Raw genomic sequence first — 24,507 nt, forward strand, 5'->3', positions numbered from 1 at the left:
CCTTGTAACCTCCCATTAAAGTGGTTGTTTATGGTGATTGAATCACACTGGTGATTTAATCAACTTCTATATGATTCAATCACCCCTTTGATGTCTAGATTCATCCTCTTGAAGCTCCATCCTTGCCTATAAAATTAGCTTAATTATTCTTCATTGTGGAGATACATCATACACAAAAATTAGCTAAACACATTTGTTCTTTGGGCATAAGTTTATATGACTCCACCTCTCACTCAAACTCTCATCCAAAAGTGCTTTTGAGTGAGAGTGGTGTGTAACCTTAGGGAACGTACCGGCAATACAATGTGCACCCCAATTGCGCCAAAAGGCAGTGACGAAGTCACGCCACACCATCTTCCTTTTGATCAAACTATTACATTATTCATTCTATTATTCGTAGTTTTTGAAACACATATTTTACAACAATGGGTTCGTTTGTGTACATGTATACATAACTTTTACTCCGTACACATTATCAATTGAATTACCAACTTTAAAACAATCCTAGAAAATTATAACCAAAAATTATTTTTGTATAAGTAGCTAACATACTTAATCCGAAAAATATTTCTAGAAAATATTAATCGAAAAATACTCCTAGTTTGAACATAGTTTCATTTTTAAGGGTTATGTTTACCATTTTTCGTCCATATACAAGTTAAAAAATACAATACCGAAACTATGCTGAACAAAAGAAAGAGTTACGGAGCACTTTGTTTTTAAAAAATAGATTGCGGTCTCACACACTAATCCCTACAGGTGCCCGTAGTAGGCCAGCTGCCCTACCTAAACCAATCATCATATCGGTACGGTCCCTAAGCTTCCGCCTCATACGGCTCCTTTAGGGATGGAAGTAGGCCTAGCCCAGGCTTGTGCGGTTAAGGTTGTTGTACACTACCCAAAAACATAAAGTTCTTAATTGTTAGAAACTTAGAATAATGGTCTTTTTGGGTATTTGATACATTGCGGTCGATAAAGTTAGTGAATTAGGGGAAAGTATGGAAAGAGAGAGAAGTAAACAAAACTAAAGAGTTACCTCAAAGGAATGGCTGTTAAAAAAAACGTGCACAATCTAGCGCATAGCATGAATATAATATTCATTATCATCCACAATTTAATATAACCACGTTTTACAATATTTCTATTCAGTCATCATTAGTAAATTCAAGTTTCTCGGGAGATTAATCTGTGAATATATCTCCTCTCATAATAATTGTAACACTTCTTTATTTGGTAAGGACCCACTATTAATTGCAACACTTTTTAATTTTTTTTAAAAAATTATTTCTCTCTCTTATTTACAATTAAATATATCTCCAATAACTATACTTTATATTATAAAATTTCACCTTTGATTTCCACAATATAATTCTCCTGAAACTTTGTGTCATCCTTAATGTTGCGATTATTATGAAAATGAAGGAGTAGTGATGAAGAACTTAGGGGTTTACACAAAACACATACATAAACCCCAATAATTATAATGCATGGCTAGTTACTTAGGGTCTGTTTTTTTCAGCTTATTTTCAGTTCAGCTCTTAATTTTCTTATCTCGTAAAATATTCAATTCAGTCAATCAGAACAGACCCTTAGTTGTGCATGAGATATGTGTCATATACTATTTCTTATGTCAATAAACAAAGAAAGTAAATTTGATTTATTTATTTTCCTTTTTTTAGGGGAAAAATGTGACATTTAATACAATCGTCAATAACCAATAATTTAAACCGCTTCGAATTAAGAGTCCCTAATGCTAAAAAGACTTATCATTTTTTTATGTACTCGTTTATGTTGTGGAAAAGTAAAAAGGTCTAGCAGGACCCACGGTGTGATCGTGGAAAATTAAAGTAGATACGTGGGTCTTCCAACAGCTAATAATATGACTTGAATTTCTTTTACAATTGAGTTATTGAATGTGAAACTTATAAAGCAATAGAAAAATTAGTGATGCTGCTTATTTAGAATCACATTCTCACAAGTCATAATTGCTGAGTTGCCTGTATGCCTTTCAAAAAGCCGTGGTTCTTATCAAATCTTTTAAAGTACAACATTTTTCGGATTGGGATCTGATGAGGTTGGGTCAACTCAATTTATTAAGTTGAGTCATATCAAATTATTGTATCCACACGAGTCGAAATCTGAATGAAATATTTTTCGAGTCGATTTTGGATCGAATCAGGTCGGGGTTGTGGTTTCAACACCTCTGGATCAACCGTGTCTATCAACGTCTATAACCAATAGTAAATAAACTCCTTAGATTATTTCATCTTAAAATCAATTAATTATAAGTAGTGTATCTCATTATTCGTACATGATATGAACTAGTCCTCTCTCTTAGTTGTGAGACAAATTAAACTCATAGTTTACTTAGTAATTTTATTTATATAATACTTTATTACGTATTGTTTTATTATTAAGAGAATAACTTACATGTGATTTATTGATCGAGAATTAGTGATCCATCTAATATTAATTAATTTATTTCACGATTGATGCATGGAGTTTTGTGACTTCGGATATGTGATCAGTCTCTCTTGTGGCCTGGCAAGAGCTAGTGGTTAGCCTATTGAAAATCATCAAATTTTATCTTAGATCTTATGGTTTGTGTTTTGCTCATTGTTCTTGCAATCTTGCTCATGCATTTTACACTCATGATCTCATTAACTACTAGTAATATTTTGCATATGTAGATAGCCTTCGCCTCAAAAAAAAAAAAAAGTATAGCCTCACACTCTCACTATTCATGTGAATGCGTAATTATGAGTTATACTTGTATTAAATTTTGTAATCACTATATCGAAAGAAGGATATGTTGGCAAGCACTTAAAATCTTAAATGATTGGGAAGTGAAAGACCAAAAAAGAAAAAAAAAAAAAAATATATATATATATATATATATACGAAGGATATGTATATACTACAATACATCACAATCTTTTATGATGTTGAAAGAATCACACATAACAAAGAGTGTAGATGAAATTTGATACTCGTATCAGGTTTTGGCTATCATCTTGCAAAACTTCTACACAAACTTTTTATTAAATCGGGTGTTCACTATTTTAGTGAAAATCGAAAGGAAGCGTGAGTTTGGTGGCCCAATTTTGGCAAGGAAAAAATGAAATCTTATTTTCTCTCTCCTCTTTATTCTATAGATTCTCTTTCTTCTTCAATCTTCTTTTTCTCTTTTTTTTTCTGTCTCCTCTAGTTCTCATCTTCTCATCTTCTTTTGTTTTTCCTCTCCTCTAGTTTCTGGTGATAATTGATCATGTTGATGTTTCTGCTCTAGGTTAGTATTTGTACTTTTTTTTTTGTAAATTTTTCGTCGATTTGTTTGGTGAGATGGTCGGAAATGGTAGAATCAACAATGGTTTCAACGCGATTGGTGTCACTAACGGTGGTTCTGGCGGTGACTTTTGATTTGTTTGAGTGATTGTATAGTTTTTTCATGACTATTGTTAATTTTTGTGTTTGTTTCGTTAATTTTGATTCTTTGTTTTGCATATGTAGTTTAATTACTTTTGTGAAAAAAGGTCACTTTTATGAAAAAAAAAGGGTGACTTTTGTGGAAAAAAAGGGTAACTTTTGTGAAAAAAAAGGGTCACTTTTGTGAAAAAACAAAATCACTTTTGTGAAAAAGGGTTATTTTTATGTAAAAAAAAGGGTCACTTTTGTGAAAAAAAGGGTCACTTTTGTGGAAAAAAAAGGGTCACTTTTGTAAAAATATGAAGTACTTTTGTGAAGAAAAAGGGTCACTTTTGTACAAAAAAAGGGTCACTTTTCGCAAAATGTTCGATGTGCAATAAAATTATTGTAAACCGGGGGCATGCAAAAGTTTTTGAAACTTCTATATGCTGTAATTGAACGGTGATTATGAAAGTTTGCCATAAATTAACAAAACTTCTATATTGTAACAAAGGATATGGAAGTTTACCATTGATTAACAAAACTTCTACGTAGTATATGCTATAATTAACGGAAAACGGGTCGGAATAGAGAAGGGTGGTGATTCCTATTGATTTTAGGTTTTGTTAGTGATTTTTTTAAAATTTCATAAAATAGTGTAGTTTTTTAGAGAAGTGGTGTATTTGGGGGTGATTTTTTTTACCGAAGTGGTGTAATTGGGGTGGTTTTATAAAGAAAATTCTTAATTATAATATTTTATAAATCTTAACTTATATAATACTCTCTCCGTCCCTTAATATAATGCCTCTTTCTCTTTATTATGTGATGAATAAATGCTCAAAAGAGGCATTGTATTAAGGAACGGAGGGAATAAAAAATAGTTAAGGTAAAAATTGTTCGTTAAGATGCGTGAAATTCCTCGTGTTACAATGTTTATGAAATGAAGTACAAGAGTATGAGTAAAGTCACTAAATATTGGAGATTTGGAGTTGATAGAAGGATGTCATAGCGTCATATCCTATAAAAAAAAATTAAAAAAATAAAAAATAAACGGACTAAAAATAAAAGGAAGGATGACCTATAGTCCTTATCAGTTTTGCTAGTCCGATCCAACAAAGGCCCAAGAAAGTTTTAAGGAGGACCAAAGGCCCCATTTCTTTTTCAAGAGAAAATAACAAGAAAGAAAAGACCAACTGCCAATCTAGCGAAAAAAGAAATGTTGTTGAGAGGAAATTCTAATGTGCAACGGTTAGACATTGACAAATGTTTAACACTAGCAAATTTGTAAATAATGGCAAACTTGAGACTTGAGAGTAATACTAGACATTCTCAATCACATAATGTATCTTGTTGGTGTAGTGGTGATTGGGACTACATTTGGTAGGGAGGACTCGTGTTCGATCCCCCGTAACAACAATCGGGAGGGGACTGGAACCTAACCACCCAAAACTGATCCCCAAATCCGGATTAGACCAAAGAGTGAACCGGGTAGAACACCAAAAAAAAAAAATTGTTTCTTGTCAAAAAAAAAATAATAGTACAATATATGCTTCCAGTAATATATAAGACATTCTGGACAATACTTAAAAAAAACTCAATTGTACTATTAAGATTTCGAGAAGTATAATTTTTTTATTTTTTATTTTTATTTTTTATTTTTATTTTTTTTAAAAGAAGTCCTAAATTAAATTTTATTAAATAAAGTCATACGACATCTACAATTGACAATTAACAATAATGAAAACGAATTTAACAAAATCAAACAAGAATTAATCGGGGAAGGGCTAAGAATCCAAATACATAAATATAACAATTTGGCACATTCTCGATTCGTTGTCTCATACAACTTTTTGAGTGGATCCATCGTCGCTTCGCAATTTTGTGAGAAAGTTAATTCTTGTGCTGATTCCGAAACCCGAATTCGAGCCATAATCAATCGTAGCCCCGCACAACCGGAGACCAAATTAACACAAATAAAACCTTGTCTTTCGAAGGAGTCCGAAAAACCTTGTCTTTCGAAGGAGATCGAAAAAACCTTGTCTTTCGAAGGAGATAGACCCTTTCTTCTTTCGAAGAAGACATTATTATTGTAAGCTAAGAAACAAAAAGCTTAAAAGAAAATAAAGATTGGGGCTTTCCACCGGTAAAATCCGATGGAAGCCCCTTCAAAATTGATAATGGAGGCTAGAGTTTAGGAGAGAGAAGAGAGAGAGAGGAGGCTAGGGAGCCATACAGCATCTACAATTGACAATTTTATTTTATTTTTTTTATTTATTTTATTTTTTTAAATGTAACTGTTAGACATTAGGACTTCCTCTTTGTAGTTGATCCATCTTTAAAATACTTCTACAATTCTACCATTTTTTTTTTTTTTTACATGCATGTAACTTTGAGTCTTTGACCTATACACTATTTGTAGCAATATAATTCAACAAATTTTGATTATTTATAGTCCAAGAAATGTAAAGTCTTGTAGAATTTTGTTAAATTTACCTTGTAACAATACAAACCAAACACAGTGAGACTTTATATCATTGAAATTAGAATATGCTAAAAAAAAAAAATTAATTTAAATTTAAAATAGCATATATAAGGTTTTACTACCACAATACGGCGTATATATAAGGTGTTTTAAGCCTTAACGACTTAGATTTAATAGTAATCGCAATTACCTCAATATGATGTGACAATGTTAACCCTAGTACTTATCACAATCACTAAGAGAGACCTACAATTCTCTCCATCCCAAGAGAAGGAGATCAAGTACACAATTACGTTTATACTTGTAACTTTTATGATACACATTCTACAAACACACCAACTATTCCCATTGATTAAACACCAAACCTAAATTACTAATTACAACCTTAAGAAAAATCAAATTTGTTCAACCACCTTAGCTCAACTTTGATTCCGCAATAAACTACTACATTAGAAATCAATTTTGGGAAGCAATTATTGAATCAACAACACGTATTAGTAAAAATATTAATATTAACAATCTGCTTAATTAGCATTTAGTAATAATCTCTCCGACACGACCTGTCGGAATTTTCTTTCTTGGTAGAATTTTTTTGCTGTACAAGAAACCTCTTACAGGTTGCAACAACGAACCAAAATGTGAAAATAAAGAAGAAAGAATGTCAAAAATTAAGTCAATCCTTCTGGGCTGACTAAACAGAAAGACACATTTTTTCTCTTGAACAAGCCCTCTTATCAACATGTTAATCTACTGAATTTTTTAAAATCTACAACTATTACGCTTATGTTATCCTTGCTGCCCTTAGCAATGGCTAATTCGGCAAGTAAAACAGCTGCAACTTCTGCGCGATTACTGCTTATTTTACAAATCTGGTTAAAGAACTCTTGCGACTTAATCCTGCCCATAAAGCATCGTCTTACCACTTGACATGCAATTTCGTTAGAGATAACGTCCCATAAACCATCGCTTGCCAGTATCAAAAATTCATCAGCTTCCGTTCTTTTGCTGATTGTTACCTCTGGAATAGATGACACATACGGTTTTAGATAATAGTCTCCTGGAATCAAAACAAAGCTAATAGTGTGAGAACCTCGATTTCTGATTACAACACAATGAAACAAGCGAATAGTTGTTTTAACTCTATACTCCATAGTAGTGTAGGGTTAAATCCATCATACAATATGGACTATACCTATTGATCTTGAAGTTGCAAGAACTCCTAGAACTCGATGACCATTCCAATTGATCACGCGACCACCAGCAGCTTCAATTCTAGCTAGCTCGTCGGGTCTGTCAGGCTAAGAAGAAGTTAAATGTTATTAGCACGTAACACTTTAATTATACGATAGAAACGAAATGAATAACGCAAGGGAGACAGATATTCAATTATTTGACCTAAACAGATTAAAGAGGGGGGCCTAATTGAGCCACATATATGCAACACAAAGAGACATGCAAACTGATTATTCATATACGTGTGCTTCGATAATAAATGTATGAGTTTGGATGAGACAATAAACTAGATTGTACACAATCTTTTATGTTCTTCACATTTACTTTCAATTTTCATATAGAGCCCATAGAGGAAGAGGGGAAAGGGGGGACCTTATCTTATGATTGATCTTGAATAGTGATCACAAATGCCCATATATCGGATTTGCCATGCTTCTACATTCTATGGAGATTACACAGGGTCAATCGCGATTACCAACAAAAGTTCTAACAAAGGGATCAAATGTACGCAACCTTATTTGTATTACCAAAGTTGGAAATTTCATCGCTTACCAATGCTACAACTCTTTATGGAGTGTAGATCCAAATTCCATCGCTTTCGATTTTCTAATTTGCTAAGTGCAAATCAGAAGGAAACCCGCGATATAAGGTAATTTTGTTAATACACTCAACTCTAAGTCTCAAACAGTCGAACCGAATCCTAATCGCACACGTAAACACCCACATATAGTATTTTCATCAAGGATACTCCAAATCTTTATTATTAGATGTCAAAGATTTGCTCGTTCTTGTTCTGATTTCATAAATAGCAAGTGTGAAACCCAAATATATGTATTACCTAAAACCAAGCTGGCAATTTATAAATAAGAAATCAAATCATAAGATCCATTCCCATTCCAGCCAAACATATCTCTAATCTTCAAGTGGCAAATCCCATAGACAACCAAACACCACTTCAATGTCTAGCCTTTGTTCCAGATCCTAGTAGCAAACACTCCCTAACCTCAAATTAATGCCAACTAATTCGGATTTGAGTCGAAACAACCACTGCCCCACTAGGGTTGGCGGTTGGGGTCAAGCTAAATATAGTTACTTCGGGTTACTAATATAAGTTTAGGAAAAATAAGTTTTCATAATTTTTCAAATTCCAACACTTACAAACGGTAAATTGTAAGGAGAAAAATTACGGTGTAAAAAAAAAAATAAATAAATCCTATGTTATCTCTTCGGTTTTCTCACCACCTAGTCACGATTCACCTAAAAATTCACTATAATCACACCTACAAAATTCCTCACAAAAACATCATCCTACCAACTTCTTTCTAGCTAAATTTCATTCTATATCATCGGATCCAAACTCGGACTTATTTTTTAAAAAAATAATAAAACAAAAAAAAAAAAAAACTCCTTTTTCATACCCTTTGCCAATTTTTTCCATTACTAATTGTAAATTTATCATATTTCAATACACAAATACTAGCAAGGTCCAAAATTCACCCTTGATTTCTACAATATCAATACGAGTAATTATTTAACGACACAAAAACCGGTCGAAACAGGAAGAACTCATAGAGACGAACGGACATACAATCAACATAAAATTTAAAAATTTTACAATAACAAGAATGAAATACCTTATGATCAAGTGACAAAGGAACAGCAACACCGTTGCGACAAATAACAGCTCTAGAATCACCACAATTAGCAACAACAATCTCATCTTTACCAACAACAGCAACAACAACAGTCGACCCAACCGTCATCTCTTCCACCTTCTCATCACCACCACCTCCCACTTCCTCATCCATCCTCTCAAAACACTTCCCCATCACTTTCTCCCAATCAACACCCTCCACGTCATCCCCACTCTTCTTCCTCCACGTGTCCCATCTCATTATCTCCTCCAGTAGTATCGCATGCATCCTATCCCTACACGCTTCCGCCACGTGGCTTCCTCCGTGACCATCGTATACTCCGAAGTAATCGTACTTTTTTAACTCTAATTCTACTAACTCTTTCTCCATTGTTAACGCATCTTCCATTTCTCTTCTTCTTCCCATCACCGACACCCCACCATGTGCGCCGCACGTGTCATTGACATCCTCAACGACGTCGTTTTGTGATTCTCTGCAACTCGATTTCAGCCGTTGGATCTCCACTCTTCTTCTCCGAGATGACTTCGCCTTTTGCGGGTCTACCGTAGTAGTATGCGCCGCCGCAGAGGAGATTCCCTCCGGCAACGAGATTTCTCTTAGTGTCATTCTTAAATTTTTTTGTAAAAAAAAAAAAATGGAAAATATAAACCATTGCAAAATGTAAAGATAGGTGGTTATATATACAAAAAGGAAAGTATGAAAAGTTAGATCAAATGTGGGCCGTTGGATTAGGAATGATGTTGATGACACGTGCTTGGCGATACGGCGGTCATTGCTGGGGAAGTGAACCCCAGCAGCTGGATTAGCTGACGAAAGACGTGGACGGTTCAGATGGAAGGGAGGAAACACGTGGAGAGTTAATCTGACGGTTTTGATAGTGGGGTTACAAAGTGTGGGACCCGTTTAGATTTGTGGGTTGAAAACGTGGCGATTGAGTAGTCGTTTGTATCTTTTGCTTGACCTCTGTTGAGTTTATGTTTCTTGCATTTCTATTTCCTTTTTTAATTTTATTTTTTCTACTATGAATACTGCTTGTTTTTTAAACTTTCCATATTTTTCTACGAAGTTTACTCAGTCAAAGATATTGGCCCTGTTTGGGAGAAAGCTGAAAGCTGAAGCTGATTGAGTTAGCTGATTTTGACTAGCTGATTTGACTAATTTATTGTATTAACTGATTATATAAAATTGTTTGGTAAATAGCTGATAGCTTAAAGGTGATTGAGTATGTGAAATGACCAATAAGCTAATTGTGGGGTAGGTAGTTTAGATAGGATTTTAAATTAAATGAGGTTATAAATGTCATTTCACAATAATTAATGAATAAGCTAATTGAAAAAGCTCCTAAAATGAGCTTTTTTCAAAAAGAGCTTATTTAGTGGAATAAGCTCTTTCAATAAGCTTACTACCAAACACTTGTATTAGCTTGTTTGACTAGTCAATCAGCTAAACTTAGTCAAATAAGCTAATATACCCCCAATAAGCTTATGACCAAACATGACCATTATGAAAAGAAGAGAAATACACTTGTACTCCTGTAACATTTTTTTTCCGAACTTTACTTATTTGGAACTTACCTATACAATTAGCTTTTCAAAAAAAAAAAAAAAAAAAAAAAAACTTACCTATACAATTATATGTAGTAGACCATATTTCTAAATTTAATTTTAAAACAATCTATATTGTTAAATGCTTCAATATAATTATAGAAATTTTTTAATTGCGAGGTGTATGAACACATAATACGGAGTAATATTTTAAAGATTTTCTTTTACTCCAATAAAATTATTCCGACATATAAACGAGAATTTCTCTATACTTAATTAAGCTTACATTGTGAAAGTTTTCCTTTAATATTTAGGGTAATGTTATACGATTTTCAAGTGTAAATTTAATATTTATATTTAGCCCTAAGGGCTATGTATAACATTTTTCTAATATTTATCATTCTCATAATTAAAGACTTCTATACAGAGTAGTGTTTTGCATTATATATGGCAACACAATGTAATTATGAGGTTTTATATGGGATATGATACATGTTTGAATACTCTCTATATATAAAAGTGTAATATAGTAGTTAGTGGGGGTAAGAATTAATCCCAGGACATTCTGAAATCGGGTGGGAAGCTCTAACCACTTGAGCTATCCCTCACTCTCAATTTAGTAATTAGTGTAATTGGCCTGTACAACGCACGATTTATTAATGTTATTAGTAAAATGGTATTGATTCAAGGGATATAAAAAAGGAAGTGAGACATATGACACTTGTGATTTGTGATTTTTGATTTTGTGTTAGTTTTGACTAGGTATAGATTATCCTTGTACGTGGCACATAAGCACCTAAATTTAATTTGGCAATAAAGGTGCAAATCTTTATTATTTATAAAATAGCATGTGCCAATTGGACCACATGAGACATAACGATTTTTATAACATCTATATATATACTTAGTATTTGAAAACACAAACCATAATTTTTTATATGACACATGGCATCACAAGTCACTCAATACCCCATATATAACACATGTCACCTCTCTTAATATTTATATTCAAGTAAGAAAATGAAGTGTTTCATTTCCACCATAATAAAATAAAGTTCAATTAATTAGTACTTATTACATAAACATATGAATTATAATAAAAATAATATTTTCATCTCTTAGACTTTAAATATAATTTAAACTAATATATCTTTTCATATTTCACAATCTTCAGGTATATATATCTAAATAAATTCCTTCATCTTCTTTCACAGTTTTACCACCCTCAGTCTTTTTTTCCTTTAAGTTTTAGAAATAAAGCAATTATTTCATATAATTAACCCCAAATAATAACCCGTGCATTAAACGGGCCAAAAACTAGTTATTATTAATAATAGTTGTGTCAAAAAAAATAAATCAAATGAATGCAATTGAAATGTCAAATAACTTCTAAGTTTGAATAAGAGTACTAAACGGTTGAGGAACTTAATGTGCAAATGCCAAATGTAAGCTTGCTATAATCTCTAATTTCGGTTATTATGAATTCATTTAACTTGCTTATAAGTTTGAAATACCAACCCAAAAAGAAGATAAAATAATAAATGATGGAGTGCCAGCTACCAGCTAATTCTAAGCTTACCATTCCAATAATAAAATATCAATCAAGATGCTAATTAATTAAGAGTCAAATTAACTTTCCAAATGTCAAATATCCACAGGTTACGAACAAGAAATATTTTAAATTTGTAAGACTCTTCTAAAAGTAATGTCTAGGATACATTTCTTACTCGATCAACACATTAGACAAATGCTTTTAGTTGAGCTTGTGGATCAACCTTCTTTTTTCCTTCTCCATTTGTAGGATTTTTAGACTACTGAGAGGTGAAGGTAAAACTATTTTTGGTGTATTACGGGCCACGGGAAAATATTGAAGTAGTGATTTTTGTGTAGTTAAGACGTAATTAAATCTCAAATTGGTAAACTATGAAGTATATGAGAAGGTTTTGCGTATAACGGACTCACGTGAATCCGGTTTATAGTGTAGTTTTTTTTTTTAACAAGGTTTTATAGTGTAGTTAAGACGTAATTAAATCTCCAATTCGTTATCCTTTTTTATGATGCATGCTCTTTCTTAATACATGTAAGTTACACCATACTTTCCACTTATTAAGGGATGACATAAAAGGGTTGCACTGCAAATGCAATACATAGGATTAAAATTATCACCTTGCATTTAGTTGCATGCAATATTGCAATGGTGGGTTTACGGCTTACGGGTGGGCTGGCCAGAAGTCCAAAACCATGACACCCATATCTTTTAAGGAGAATAAAAGTTACTTTTACTATGTTTAACTTATTGCCTTATTATACTTCGCATGAATATAAGACATTAAGTGATAATATATGTTGAAATGGAGTTAGAAGTGGTTTATATTAGTAAAAATCATTAATTTTCTAATACAATACTTCACTTATTTTAATAAGTATTCATATCCTATTTGGCTTTTCCACATTGCTAATTTAATCATCCTATTTTTTCATTTTTATCTTATTCATTCATCATATGCTAATTGGTGCAGAGTAACTTTATTTGGACATTAATTATACAATATAAAAATACAAGTATTATTAAGAGTCAAATCATACATAACACAATAATGATAGAAAAATTCTCTAAAAGAAGCTACCTCTTAATCTAATTTTGATTAAAGTTTGTACCACGCATAACAAAATCAACAAAGAAAAATGAAAATTAGTCCATGAATTCGGTTCTAATAGTACCAAAAGATTAAAAAATTGTAGTGAATAGTTTAGAAGTTAAATTAGATAAACTGACACGAGTGACTTTCGGCATTTGGATTGTCTTCCGTTAGTTGAGTTACGTACGTTAGTTAGATGGTCATATTAATTAGGTAACACTATCATAATTAGCCCTTTGAAAAGTAATATCGTACGAAGTATATCGTATTATTTTAATCGTAAGATTTTTTTTTTATAAGATATTTTTTGCACCAACATAAATAATTTTAGGATATTTTATGATATTGAAATCTGTTGAATTCTTTAAAAGCGGAGTTTTTAATCACTAGGATGAGATTCTGATAATGATAATTTGGATTACGTGTCCTTTGAACAGGATGGTGGGGCCCTTAGTTCTTGAAGTTTGGATCAATGTATTTGTTCCAACTCTGTTTCTAAATACAGGTACATGCATAAAAAGTGTATAGTAAATTCATTCTCAATATGTAGAATACAAACAGGATAATCTAAAATTCCAAGTATGAGAGGTTATTGTTTGAGAAAAAAATGTAATCTACATTACATGGATCTTTTGTGACATAAGTTGTAATAATGAGCTGAGTTGAGCTATGCGAAATTCAGTTTGGTCGTTCGAATTTTAGTATGATTGATTAAGTTCATCGAGTATATAAGCCCATAAGTTTAAGGTTAGGCTTGTTAGAGTTTTCACTTATCTATAAGTCTATAATTTAACTTGTCACGGTGTTAGACTTTCCGCAAGTTAGGGATAGCAATCTAGTCCGAATCTGACCCTACTCCGCCCCAATCCGAGGTAAAAAATCCGCTCCGAGTCTGAGAAAAAAGTAATCCAAGTTTAACTCCGTTAAAATAATCCGACTCCGAGTCGGAGGAGAGCCAGAATCGGATCTTACAAAAATACGTGAAAAAAATCCGACTCAGACAGATTATCCAACTTCGATAGATCGTGGATTTTGGTGTGGGTCATGGTGACATTGAGTGTGGGTTGTAAAGGCCCAAATAGCCCAATTTCTCAAAGTATATTGAATAACGAAAAAAACTCGGAGTCGGATCAAATCGGAGTCGTCGAAAGTCGGATATTGAAGTCGGAGTAGGAGTCTCGGAGTCGCCGAGTTGGAGTAGGAGTCGTAGTCGGATTTAGCCTCCAACATCCTGTAGGGTCCTTCGAGTTCGACTCGTTGCCATCCCTACCGCAAGTAATGCTAGTAGAGATTATTGACATTCCTTTTATTCTTTTTGTTGGAAATATTTAATTTTTACTCGCATTTTACATAACAAAATCACCTCTAAAATTGCTCTCATATTTTTACGCCGTACTTCCAACCTATCTCAAAAAATAAAAACAGTCATACCTTGTAAATTTGTAATGAGCTTACGGAGTATATTTGATGGTTTTATTGATTGTATAAAATACTTTAATAATAAAACATGCATTATTTTCATGTTAATTAATCCCTTGAAAAATCTACAACTTTATAATTGTTACCGTAAGATTATTGAAATCAATGAACAGCAAATGTTGATGAATGTGTAGCAAAATAAAAAGAAAAAAGAATGTTGATCAAAGGGAAGATTCTGATTAAAGAAAAATTGATTACGTGTCGATGGGATCAGGTATATATGGGGAAGTTGTACTCTCTCATTCCCTTTCTATTTGTACCATACTACCATTGTACTTCGTATAAGATAGCAAAACAATTAAAAAGTCATATTAGTGATTCTACCAAGGGAGTACTACTCGTACCCTTACTACCAAAACACTGCCCGTATTTTTACAATCCCACCTAGATCTTAATCCTAACTGTTATTTCTCCCATGTCCACATATCAAATGTTATATGGCTTATATCAAGCAAATCTTGGTATAGTGATAATGTTTGCATCTTTTAACCATGAGGTTGTGGTATAAACCCCACAAGAGACATTTTGGGTGGGGATTTCCTTACCTTTTACCCCTACTCTTAAAGTGCCTAACCTGTTAATCCGGACCGGAAATATATGTGAGAGATTCCAATCCAAGCCGGGAGGGACCTTCTCCTTACCTACAAAAAAAAAAAAAAAAAGGTCCTGAATTGAATCCTACACCTCAATTTTGATGAGAATTGACCACGGACCATCACGTTGAAGTATGAAGTAGTTATATACTCCGTATATATATTTATATATATGATGAGATTCACTTCGTTGATGCAATTTTTATGGGGAAGTGTTGATTTTGAAACCGTGAAGAGTGTCATGGAGTTCGTCACTAATTAAATTAGTGGACAAAAGGCCATGACAGAACTTTTATGTACAACAATAATACATCCGTATAAAAAGCGAATGTACATTAAGGTTATGTTAAATGAACTGACCAAACCTGTGAAATACAGAATACTCCGTACTTCCAATTTTATTAATACAAGCTGCTTTTTTAAAAATAAAAGTATATACATAGATAAGGTATAGAATTAATCTACTACTATTCTACTAACAAACAATAACCAGTTAAAAAATCCTCCTCTCTCTCTCCTCCTTTCTCTCTCCAAAACTCTAGCCTCCATTGTTGAATTTTGAAGGGGCTTCCATCAATTTTAATCGGTGGAAAGCCCCAATCCTTGTTTCTTTATTGTTTTTTTAGATTTATAATAATATTTCCTCCTTTTGGGTGGAACTTTTCTCCCTCGAAAGAAAGAGTTTCCGATCTCCTTCGAAAGACAAGGGTTTTTCGACCTCCTTCGAAAGACAAGGTTTATCTCCTCTTTTCGAGGGAGAAATTTTTTAGTTTTGAATCCATGGTAGCAGATCTAATGGATTGTCGCGAAATTATTTCATTGGTGAAAAAGTTATCAAGTTTTCGAATACGAACAGATGAATTAGAAGGAAATCATCCTCACGGCTACAAAGGATCGTTAGATTGTCTCTCCAACAAGGCTGTAATTTTCAGCGATATAAGCGGGAGATGCTCCGCAGTGCAAGATCTACTCGATGATCGTAGTTTTTATGAAGGAAAATTCTATTTGATTCAATATCTTATGTATTTGTTAACGTCGAATCTCTATTGTAGATGTCGTATGACTTTTAATTAATGAAATATTTTTGCTATTAAAAAAAAAAAAGTATAGAATTAATCTTGAAAGATGAGATTGTTTAATAAGATATGGATTAAATACAAAGTTATATGTACTTGTATTGTTGTGTTGTTCATACAATCACACAATTACTCCGTATTACTTATGGATCAAAGCAAGTTTTCATATAACTCCTACTCAGTAGCAAATTTGATGGAAATCAATTTGAATTTAGGCCCCGTTTGGTTTAATGTAAAACATTTTCAATGAAAAATTAATTTTCATGGAAAACATATTTTCAAGGAAAAACACAATTGCAAGTTTTCCTTTGTTTGGTTGCATACAAGAAAATTCTAAGAAAATTGAAAAATAAGAGTGGAAATGTAAAGATGAATGAGAGGGAAGTGAAAAAAAGAAATAAGGAGGAGAGAGGAAAATGTGTCTTCCCTTGTTTTGAGAAAGAAAATGTTTTCCATCATTAAGGATGGAATTTTCCACCCTTGGAAAAATTGTTTTCCACCCATTAACAAACCAAACAAAGAAAAATGGGAAAAAAAAAAAATGAAAAATTCATTTTCTATGAAAACCTTTTACATAAAACCAAACACGGCCTTAATAAAAACCTGCTCATTTTTCCATAAAATAAAAATAAAAATTTTCTCAAAAAAAAAAATAAAAATAAAAATACTGGAGTCTCTGTATGACAGTAATGAACATCACAAGTCGTAGTATGTGATACATCCACGACCTTTCGTTAATTATCGTAGTTGCAACTCGCAAGCAAGTGGGTTATAATTGCCGCCCAACTATAGTAATTTTCTCCTTCTCATCAGGAATTTTGTTGCTAACAACAAAAAGACTTACGTGGACCTATTGTGGACCCGAGGTCTATACACACGCAACTGACATTATATTGAACATAGTGACCATTATTTTTAACATAGTAACCTTATTTTTAACCTAGTAACCTTTATTAAAACTACTACAACGTTTAATAATATTGTGAATTTGAAATATGACGCTATTACCCTAATTTTAACATAGTGGCCTTTATTATTCATATTGATCAGTATATAAAATATTTCATTACAAAAATAACCACTTAGACATATATATTACCAAAATAATTTTTATTTCAATATAGTGACCTTTTTTTTTTAATTATAGTGACCCTTTTTTTTTTAATAAAACAACCATACTTTCTCTAATGTTAGTGGTCCACAATAAATTATTGTGAACCAGGTCCATTTAAGAATTTGTATGCTAACAATAGTAGCAAAGTGATCCAGTCTGAATTTCTTTGAGGGCTTGCTTGAGAAGTGGAAATACAAATACTACCTCAGTTAAATGTTATGTGTACTTTGTAATATTTGATATAATCACAAATAATGCCTCTACGTTACACATAACATTTAACGGAGGTAGTACCTAAGTGCGACCTAGCAAGCTCATAATCTTAGATACTTGTAAATTCACTACTAAACATCATCAAAATGGCTAACAACACAACGAATTTAAGGGCTGAAGGTTTGAGCTACTAGATGTAGCCATTGTGGGTAGCCATTTTGTGAATTGTGGGTCGATATAAAAAGCCTGAAGAAAGTAGTAAATTGTTAATGGGCTTATTTAAATCTCATATTATCCTCAATTTGGGCCTATTTTGCAATTACCATACATGGCTAACAACAGCCCGTCAAGGAAAAAAAAAAAAAAAAAAAAATCATTCCAACTACTTAAAAGCAAAAATAACACTTTGGATTATTTTAGGAAGATAAAAAAAAAAAAAAAAAAAATCATTCCAACTACTTAAAAGCAAAAATAACACTTTGGATTATTTTAGGAAGATACATAGTTAGTATATAAGTTTGGATTTTTTTTTTTTTTTTTTTTTTTTTTGGTGTTCCATCCGGTTCACCCTTTGGACTAATTCGGATTCGGGGATCAGTTCTGGGTGGTTAGGTTCCAGTCCCCTCCCGATTGTTGTTGCGGGGGATCGAACACGGTCCTCCCTACCAAGTGTAGTCCCAATCACCACTACACCAACAACCAATTTAACAAGGTTTGGATTATTTAAGAATAATCAAAAGTTGGGATTATTTAAAGAAAATCGGTCAATGTTGGAATTATCAAAACCAATTTTTCCTTAGATTAATTAGCCCATAGTTACGGGATTAATTTGTTCAATATTCGAGAAAAAAAAAACAACATGAGTATTATTTCAATTCATAGGCTAACAAAATTTTGTACCAAGTACAACCATTTTTCTCATATACTACAATATATATGTACAATATGCACTTTTAAAGCCTATGTTACAACATGAACCTATCAATCATTATTTTGTGTAGTTTTTGAAGGAGAATTTCGACAAACAGGACAAGAAGCATTCAATTGAAGCCATTCATCAATGCAATCAACATGAAAACAATGACTACAATCTGGTATTGTCCTTAAGCTTTCCTTTGGCATGTATTCACCCAAACATATTGGACAATACATGTCATCTGCCTTTGGTAGTCTTCGACTTTCACCTAGGACTACCTTCGGGTATGACTCGATTATGTCTCGATTTAGACCCTGCTGGACAATAGTTTGTGGCTGCGGATCCTCTGATTCTGCTTGGGCGAGTGCAGCGCCTACAAGCCCTCGTCGTTGATTAACCGCCTTTAATATGAAGTATAGCATACAAACTGTAACCAACACTAATGGTGTAGCAAATGCCAAGGCAATGGCAATTATTGCTTGTCTTGTTAGCCCTGGAAACAAATAAAAGGGGTATGAGTGAATTTATTAAAAATGTACCTTGATATCAATATATCTCAATTTTAAACATTAAGTAACTTTCATCTTAAGTCATCCATGTAGGATTGATAAAACCGACTTGCACGCCTAACAATTAACTAAATCACTCAATTAAGCCGCTTCCAAAATATACTAAATATTTTGATATGGCCAATCTAAAAAATAATGTCTACTTTAAAAACATAAAAATAATTATCTAATAACCAATTAAGCTAGTAGACTTAAAAAATAAGGCTAAATTCACTTAGAACCAAACTAGCTAGATCACTCGTAATCATCACCTGAATATAACTAAAATCGAGCTAAACCGAATCAAAAGCAAACTAAATGACTAATAATTGATCAGAGTACGTAAGTTAGTGAAAGAAAGTTTTAGATCAAACTTTATTCGTAACAATTTACCATACACGTTAAACTTGTACATGGATAGAATAAAATGTATTTAAATTAAAAAAGGGGAAACTTACCATGGTTAGGAAGATTGAAACATTCCACTTCCACGTTAGAATTGCTCTTGAACTTGCATCGACCGTTTCTCCCATAACATTTCGCACATTCATTAGGTTGAGACCAAGTGAGCCTAATATCACTCCTTAAATTTAAAGAATAGTCCACTTTATTGGGTCCAATAGGAACTTTAATAGGTCCAATTTTTCTACACAAAGAGGAATTACCCTCAACAATTTTCTCCTTAAGACTTGCAAAAACCCCATAATTTGTACTACTAAGACACCCAATTAGCGTAATGTTTAGATTATCCGAAGAATTAAAGAAATCATTAGAGCAATTATAAAACCAATAATCTTGCTCTAAATAAGGGTTAAAAGGAGAATTATTACCCATAAAACTTGAACCATTAATCGAAAGAAGCTTTTTTGGAAGACAATTATCAAGATCATTAAGCCATAACACTTGATTAACATAGTCAATTTCTTCAATAGAAAAAGATCCTAAATTAGGTAGGTCGATTAGTAGCTTATCATTTCCATTGCATATCAAATCAAACCCTGGATACCCACAAAACCATGGCATGGAATCATTCTTGATCACAAATGGAAATTGAACGTACCGCGACACCGGTTCTTTGTAGCTACATACTTGTATTAAGCAATGATCAACCATCTTTGAGCTTTCATGATTGGAATTCGTCGTGCCTAAGAACGAAAGGATTATAATTAGGAGGAAGAGGATTGAAATTTTGAGGATTTGCATTTGTATCAACTTTGAAGACTTGTTCTTGTTCTTGAACATTACAATATTTTGATACTTATCAATTAGTCCTCATCTTTTGCTCATTTTCATTGACTTTAGTAATATAATGGTTGGTAGAAAATATGAAATTAAATCATAAATTTTGTTTAGGGTACGTAGAGGTACAATTAAATCTAGCTAGACATGTTGGCTGACGTGCGAAGAACATCAACATTAACAAGGTTTGTTTATTAATTGTGTCAATGAAAGTGAAGGGTGGAAGGTTAAAATAATGATATAACAAATTATTAGGTCTTAATCAATTACAAGTTGATGTATTAAGTTTGTATTTTCTTAAGAAATTTTGTTTTTAATAAAGCTACTACTTGTTCAAACAAAATTAATTTAAGCTTCAAAAACTAAACTTGGTTGTCCATCACAAAATTCCCCACAATGAATGTCTTCTACATTTTAATTAATTAATAATTAGAAACACATTCTTCTTCGGTTCCCTTTTAATCGCAACATAAAGGGATGCACATTTTTTGTATTAAGGGTATATTTATTAGATGTTGGTCCAATAATAGTTCATGAATCAAATAGGAATAGGCCAAGCCTAACAATTTGGTTCCAACTTAAATCAAGAAGAAGAGAAAAAAAAAATAAATAAAAAGGTAACACAACTCATACAACCGCATAATTAATGAAATCAAACATAAATCTTTCTATTGTTTTATATTTGAAAATAAAAATCAATTAACCAAGTTTTTAAGAGTTAGGTTTAACATTGTCAAATATTTTTCTAACAACATAACCAATATTGCTTGATATACAAAAAAGGGTTGAAGAAGCATTGATTCATAGTTTCATTCTTCTACTCATCAAAATTTGTAACCTACATTTATAGTTTTGCAATTTTCTTAATCAACTATCTACAATTTTGACTTAAAAAACTTAGTACATACAATAGCTACGAGTCTATGAACTTAAGTAAGCTAATCAAGTATTATTTTCTTGAATTTGGGAAGGAGAATATCGACAAACAGGACAAGAAGCATTCAAAAGAAGCCATTCATCAATGCAATCAGCATGGAAACAATGGCGACAATCCGGTATCGTCCTTAAACTCTCCTTGGCCAAATATTCACCCAAACATATAGGACAACATTTTTCATCCGGCTTAGGCAGTCTCCGACTTTCACCTAGGACTACTTTCGGGTATGACTCGATTATTGATTGGTCGAGACCATGAATGACATGTTGAGGTTGCGGAGTGACTGTTGAGGTGAGTATAAGGCTTGTAAGTCTTGCATTTGTTGCTCTCCTTCTTAAGCATACCGCCTTGATAGAGAAGTATGTAATGCATATAGTAACCAATACCAATGGTGTTGCAAATGCAAAGGCAATAACAATCATTGCTCCTCTTGAAAAACCTAAGATGATTTAACCAATAAAATATAAGAAATAATTTGAACATAGAAAATGACAACAACAAAAAAAAGGTTAAAACCCCCTATCATGCACATCTGACCGTTGTTTTGAGAACTGGAGATCATTTTCACCCTTTAGAACATATATATGGTAAAACTCGAGAGAGATAGCTTAATAATATAGATAGTTAAATGGACTTACCACGGCGAGGAAGGTTGAAGCATCCTACTTCCAAGCTAGAATTGTTCTTAAACCTACAATTCCCGTCTCTTTTGTAGCATTCCTTACACTCATGAGGTTGAGCCCAAGTGAGCATAATATCATCCTTAAGTTCTGAAGAAGAGTACATAATTTTATTAGACCTTTTTCTTATAGGAACTTTTATAGGACCTATTTTAACACATAAAGAAGAATTACCCTTTACAATTTTTTCTAAGGGAGTAGCAAAAACCCCATAACTTTGCCCACTTATGCACTCGATTGGATTCACTTGATGATCATCCGAAGAGTTGAAGAAATCATTCGAGCAATTAAAAAACCAGTAATCCTGTTCTAAAACAGGAATAAAAGGAGAATTATTACCAAAGAAATTTGAGGCATTATTAAGTGAAAGAAGCCTTTTTGGTAGACAATTATCAGGATCATTAAGCCATAATTCTTGATGAACATAATCTATTTCTTGAACAGAGAAAACCCCTGAATTAGGCAGGTTGATTTGTAGCTCATAATCTTTGTTACATAACAAGTCAAACCCTGGATATCCACAAGACCTTGGAAGGGACTCATTGCTAAGTAGAAATGGAAATTGAACGTATCGATTGACCGGTTCGCGGTAGCTGCATACTTGAATCAAGCAAAGATCAGAAAGATTTGTGTTATTTTCCATGGATTTGGTTGAGATTAAGAACAAAAAAAATAGGAGGAAAAAGATTGGTTTTTTGAGGATATGCATTATATTTTTGTAAAGTTGAATGATACAACTTAGCTTCTAATTTTGGAATGTATGTTTTGATTTTTGTGATGATCATTTAGTCTTTACATAACATTGACTTCATTTGTAATTAGTTGATAGGTGCTTGTTATTATGTAAAGAGTAATCATGATCTAATCTATTTTGTTTTTATTAATGAAGTCAATGGATTGTATATAGTTGAAGATTCATGCAAGATGCAACAATGTTTGTGTCATCATGATTCTCACTTGCATGAAATAATTGTATTATTCTTGCAACTTGCAATTGTTCAATTAGTTTAATTTTGGGTTTTCTAATTCAAAGTTGTATTAACATTATTTTCTTTCATCATATCCCGACTAAAAACAGGTTTGAAAACTTGTTGGTCCTATACTCTTATGTATGTTTTATAATTACACGATCAATTTAATTGCGCGACTAGTTATTTGTCAAATAATTTGCCATGAAGTACAAAAAGAACCAAACAATATTAGTTTTTGAGTTACATAATGTCAATATTCATATTTCGTTATGGCTCGAGTTTGGATTGAATTAGATAAGATAACCGGAGCCCCGGAGATACAGAGTAAACAAGTTACAACTTACAAGTAGATCAGCCCCTTAAACAGGGCAAAGGGCCAACTCACTTCATTCTTTTGGATGGTATGATCCCTATTGGGCTGGTATGGCCCAAGAAGATTTTCCAAAGGCTTCTAGTCCACTGGGCTGTTAAATTTTCGCCACTTCATTCAAAATTAATTGGGGCCTAATCTTACACTCAGTATGACCCAATTTGAGATAAAGACCCGTATACGCCATATTGAGCCCACTGCTGAAGCTTTTGATCACAAAAAGTTTGCTTTGGTTGAGTGATTAAGATTCTAAACACCTAAAAAAAAAGGAGTTTGTGGATGTTACAACTTAATTCTTTCTTCAAAATGAAGCAACAAGTATCAATAATTTGTAAGTAATAAAATACTTACAATTTTTTTTTTTTTTTTTTTACTATTATTTTTAATCATTAAAAGTAAAGATTGGAAAATTTTCCAAAGTTTGTTGTATCCCGGAGAGATGATCACCATTTGGAGAGTTCGATTCACTTACAAAGTCAAAGGAGTGTCCGTTAATAGCTAGCTTGCATATATGTTGGTCACCCCCTCTTATTTTTCAACGTAGGACAACTGATGTAACTCACATGTGAATTATTTTCCTTGCGCTCAATCAGACAAAAAGTTTTAGGGCTCGGGCCCCTTTGAACCTTAATGATTATCCGCTCCCAATGGCTTGATATTATTCTTCTCATGACATGAATATGGAACCATAACAATTAATAATGAACATACATCGCTGGCAAATCTGTTCGATTTCTACAAGAATATACTCTTATACGTACTCTATTAAATAATTTCATACTATTTCTTGTATAGCTGTAGATGCTAATAATGAATGTCTAATAAAAGTCTTTAATTTCGATGTCGTGCAAGCAGGGTTACGTTTCAACTAAGTCTCCTCCTAGACTTTTTCCTATGATCATGGATTTTTCTTAACAATTTTAAACTTTACTCAACTTTAATCAAAGATCAATTATCAATAATTATACAACTTGGTTTAAGTAAAATTATGTATATCAATCATATATACAAGATACAACTAGGTACTAAATAATTAATCACCAATAATTATTCTACCTTAGATTATATTAACAAAATCGCTCAAAATTGAACAAAAACTTGTAACAATCAAATTAAACCAACCCAATAGACATAAAAAAGAAGATATGTACATACTCTACTATGAATTGGGAGGAAGAATTCTGCAAATAGGGCAAGTTCCATTACATCGAAGCCATTGATCAATACAATCAACATGAAATCTATGCAAACATATAGGTAAGATCCTCAACGTTTCCTTAGGAGTATACTCGGATAAACAAATGGTGCAAGTATTATCATGTTGTTTAATCATCCTTCCACTCTCTCCTATCACTATACTTGGGAATGAATCGATTGTTTCCTCGTCGAGGCCAATCACTTCAATTGGTGGTG

At 32.5% G+C, this 24,507-nt stretch overlaps 3 protein-coding genes across 4 annotated transcripts; all 3 read right to left on the minus strand.

The window, feature by feature from the left end:
• Positions 1-6,399: 6,399 nt before the first annotated feature.
• On the minus strand, positions 6,400-9,388 carry LOC145630134 (putative protein phosphatase 2C 8). Of its 2 annotated transcripts, none has more exons than XM_081682380.1 (3): positions 8,755-9,388; positions 7,080-7,185; positions 6,400-6,905 (listed from the first exon to the last, which is right to left on the minus strand). In XM_081682380.1, the coding sequence occupies exons 1-3, from the start codon at positions 9,379-9,381 to the stop codon at positions 6,622-6,624; spliced, it is 1,017 nt and encodes a 338-aa protein (XP_081538506.1). In that variant the 5' UTR covers positions 9,382-9,388; the 3' UTR covers positions 6,400-6,621. The 2 variants fall into 2 exon arrangements, with proteins under 2 accessions (XP_081538506.1, XP_081538505.1); XM_081682379.1 differs by having other exon boundaries at positions 6,400-6,944.
• A 9,026-nt stretch (positions 9,389-18,414) lies between these two features.
• Positions 18,415-20,139, minus strand: LOC145630135 (putative RING-H2 finger protein ATL21A). Its single transcript, XM_081682381.1, has 2 exons — positions 19,356-20,139; positions 18,415-18,842 (listed from the first exon to the last, which is right to left on the minus strand). The coding sequence occupies exons 1-2, from the start codon at positions 20,137-20,139 to the stop codon at positions 18,415-18,417; spliced, it is 1,212 nt and encodes a 403-aa protein (XP_081538507.1).
• Positions 20,140-21,060: 921 nt separating this feature from the next.
• LOC145630136 (putative RING-H2 finger protein ATL21A) lies at positions 21,061-22,462 on the minus strand. The gene is made up of 2 exons (XM_081682383.1): positions 21,712-22,462; positions 21,061-21,512 (listed from the first exon to the last, which is right to left on the minus strand). Exons 1-2 carry the CDS (start codon positions 22,460-22,462, stop codon positions 21,079-21,081), a joined length of 1,185 nt encoding a protein of 394 aa, XP_081538509.1. The 3' UTR covers positions 21,061-21,078.
• Between the last annotated feature and the right edge of the window lie 2,045 nt (positions 22,463-24,507).

The sequence above is a fragment of the Chenopodium album genome, chromosome 5 (assembly GCF_948465745.1).
Source record: "Chenopodium album chromosome 5, dcCheAlbu1.1, whole genome shotgun sequence".
NCBI classification, from domain to species: domain Eukaryota; kingdom Viridiplantae; phylum Streptophyta; class Magnoliopsida; order Caryophyllales; family Amaranthaceae; genus Chenopodium; species Chenopodium album.

Coding starts and splice junctions, on each gene's coding strand:
- LOC145630135 (XM_081682381.1), bottom strand. CDS start 20,139: ATGTTCAAGAACAAGAACAAGTCTTCAAAGTTGATACAAATGCAAATC. Junction 18,843..19,355: donor TTTCAATCTTCCTAACCATG/GTAAGTTTCCCC, acceptor ATTTGTTTCCAG/GGCTAACAAGACAAGCAATA.
- LOC145630136 (XM_081682383.1), bottom strand. CDS start 22,462: ATGCATATCCTCAAAAAACCAATCTTTTTCCTCCTATTTTTTTTGTTC. Junction 21,513..21,711: donor CTTCAACCTTCCTCGCCGTG/GTAAGTCCATTT, acceptor AAATCATCTTAG/GTTTTTCAAGAGGAGCAATG.
- LOC145630134 (XM_081682379.1), bottom strand. CDS start 9,381: ATGACACTAAGAGAAATCTCGTTGCCGGAGGGAATCTCCTCTGCGGCG. Junction 7,186..8,754: donor CTTTGTCACTTGATCATAAG/GTATTTCATTCT, acceptor ACTTCTTCTTAG/CCTGACAGACCCGACGAGCT. Junction 6,945..7,079: donor TGCAACTTCAAGATCAATAG/GTATAGTCCATA, acceptor TTTTGATTCCAG/GAGACTATTATCTAAAACCG.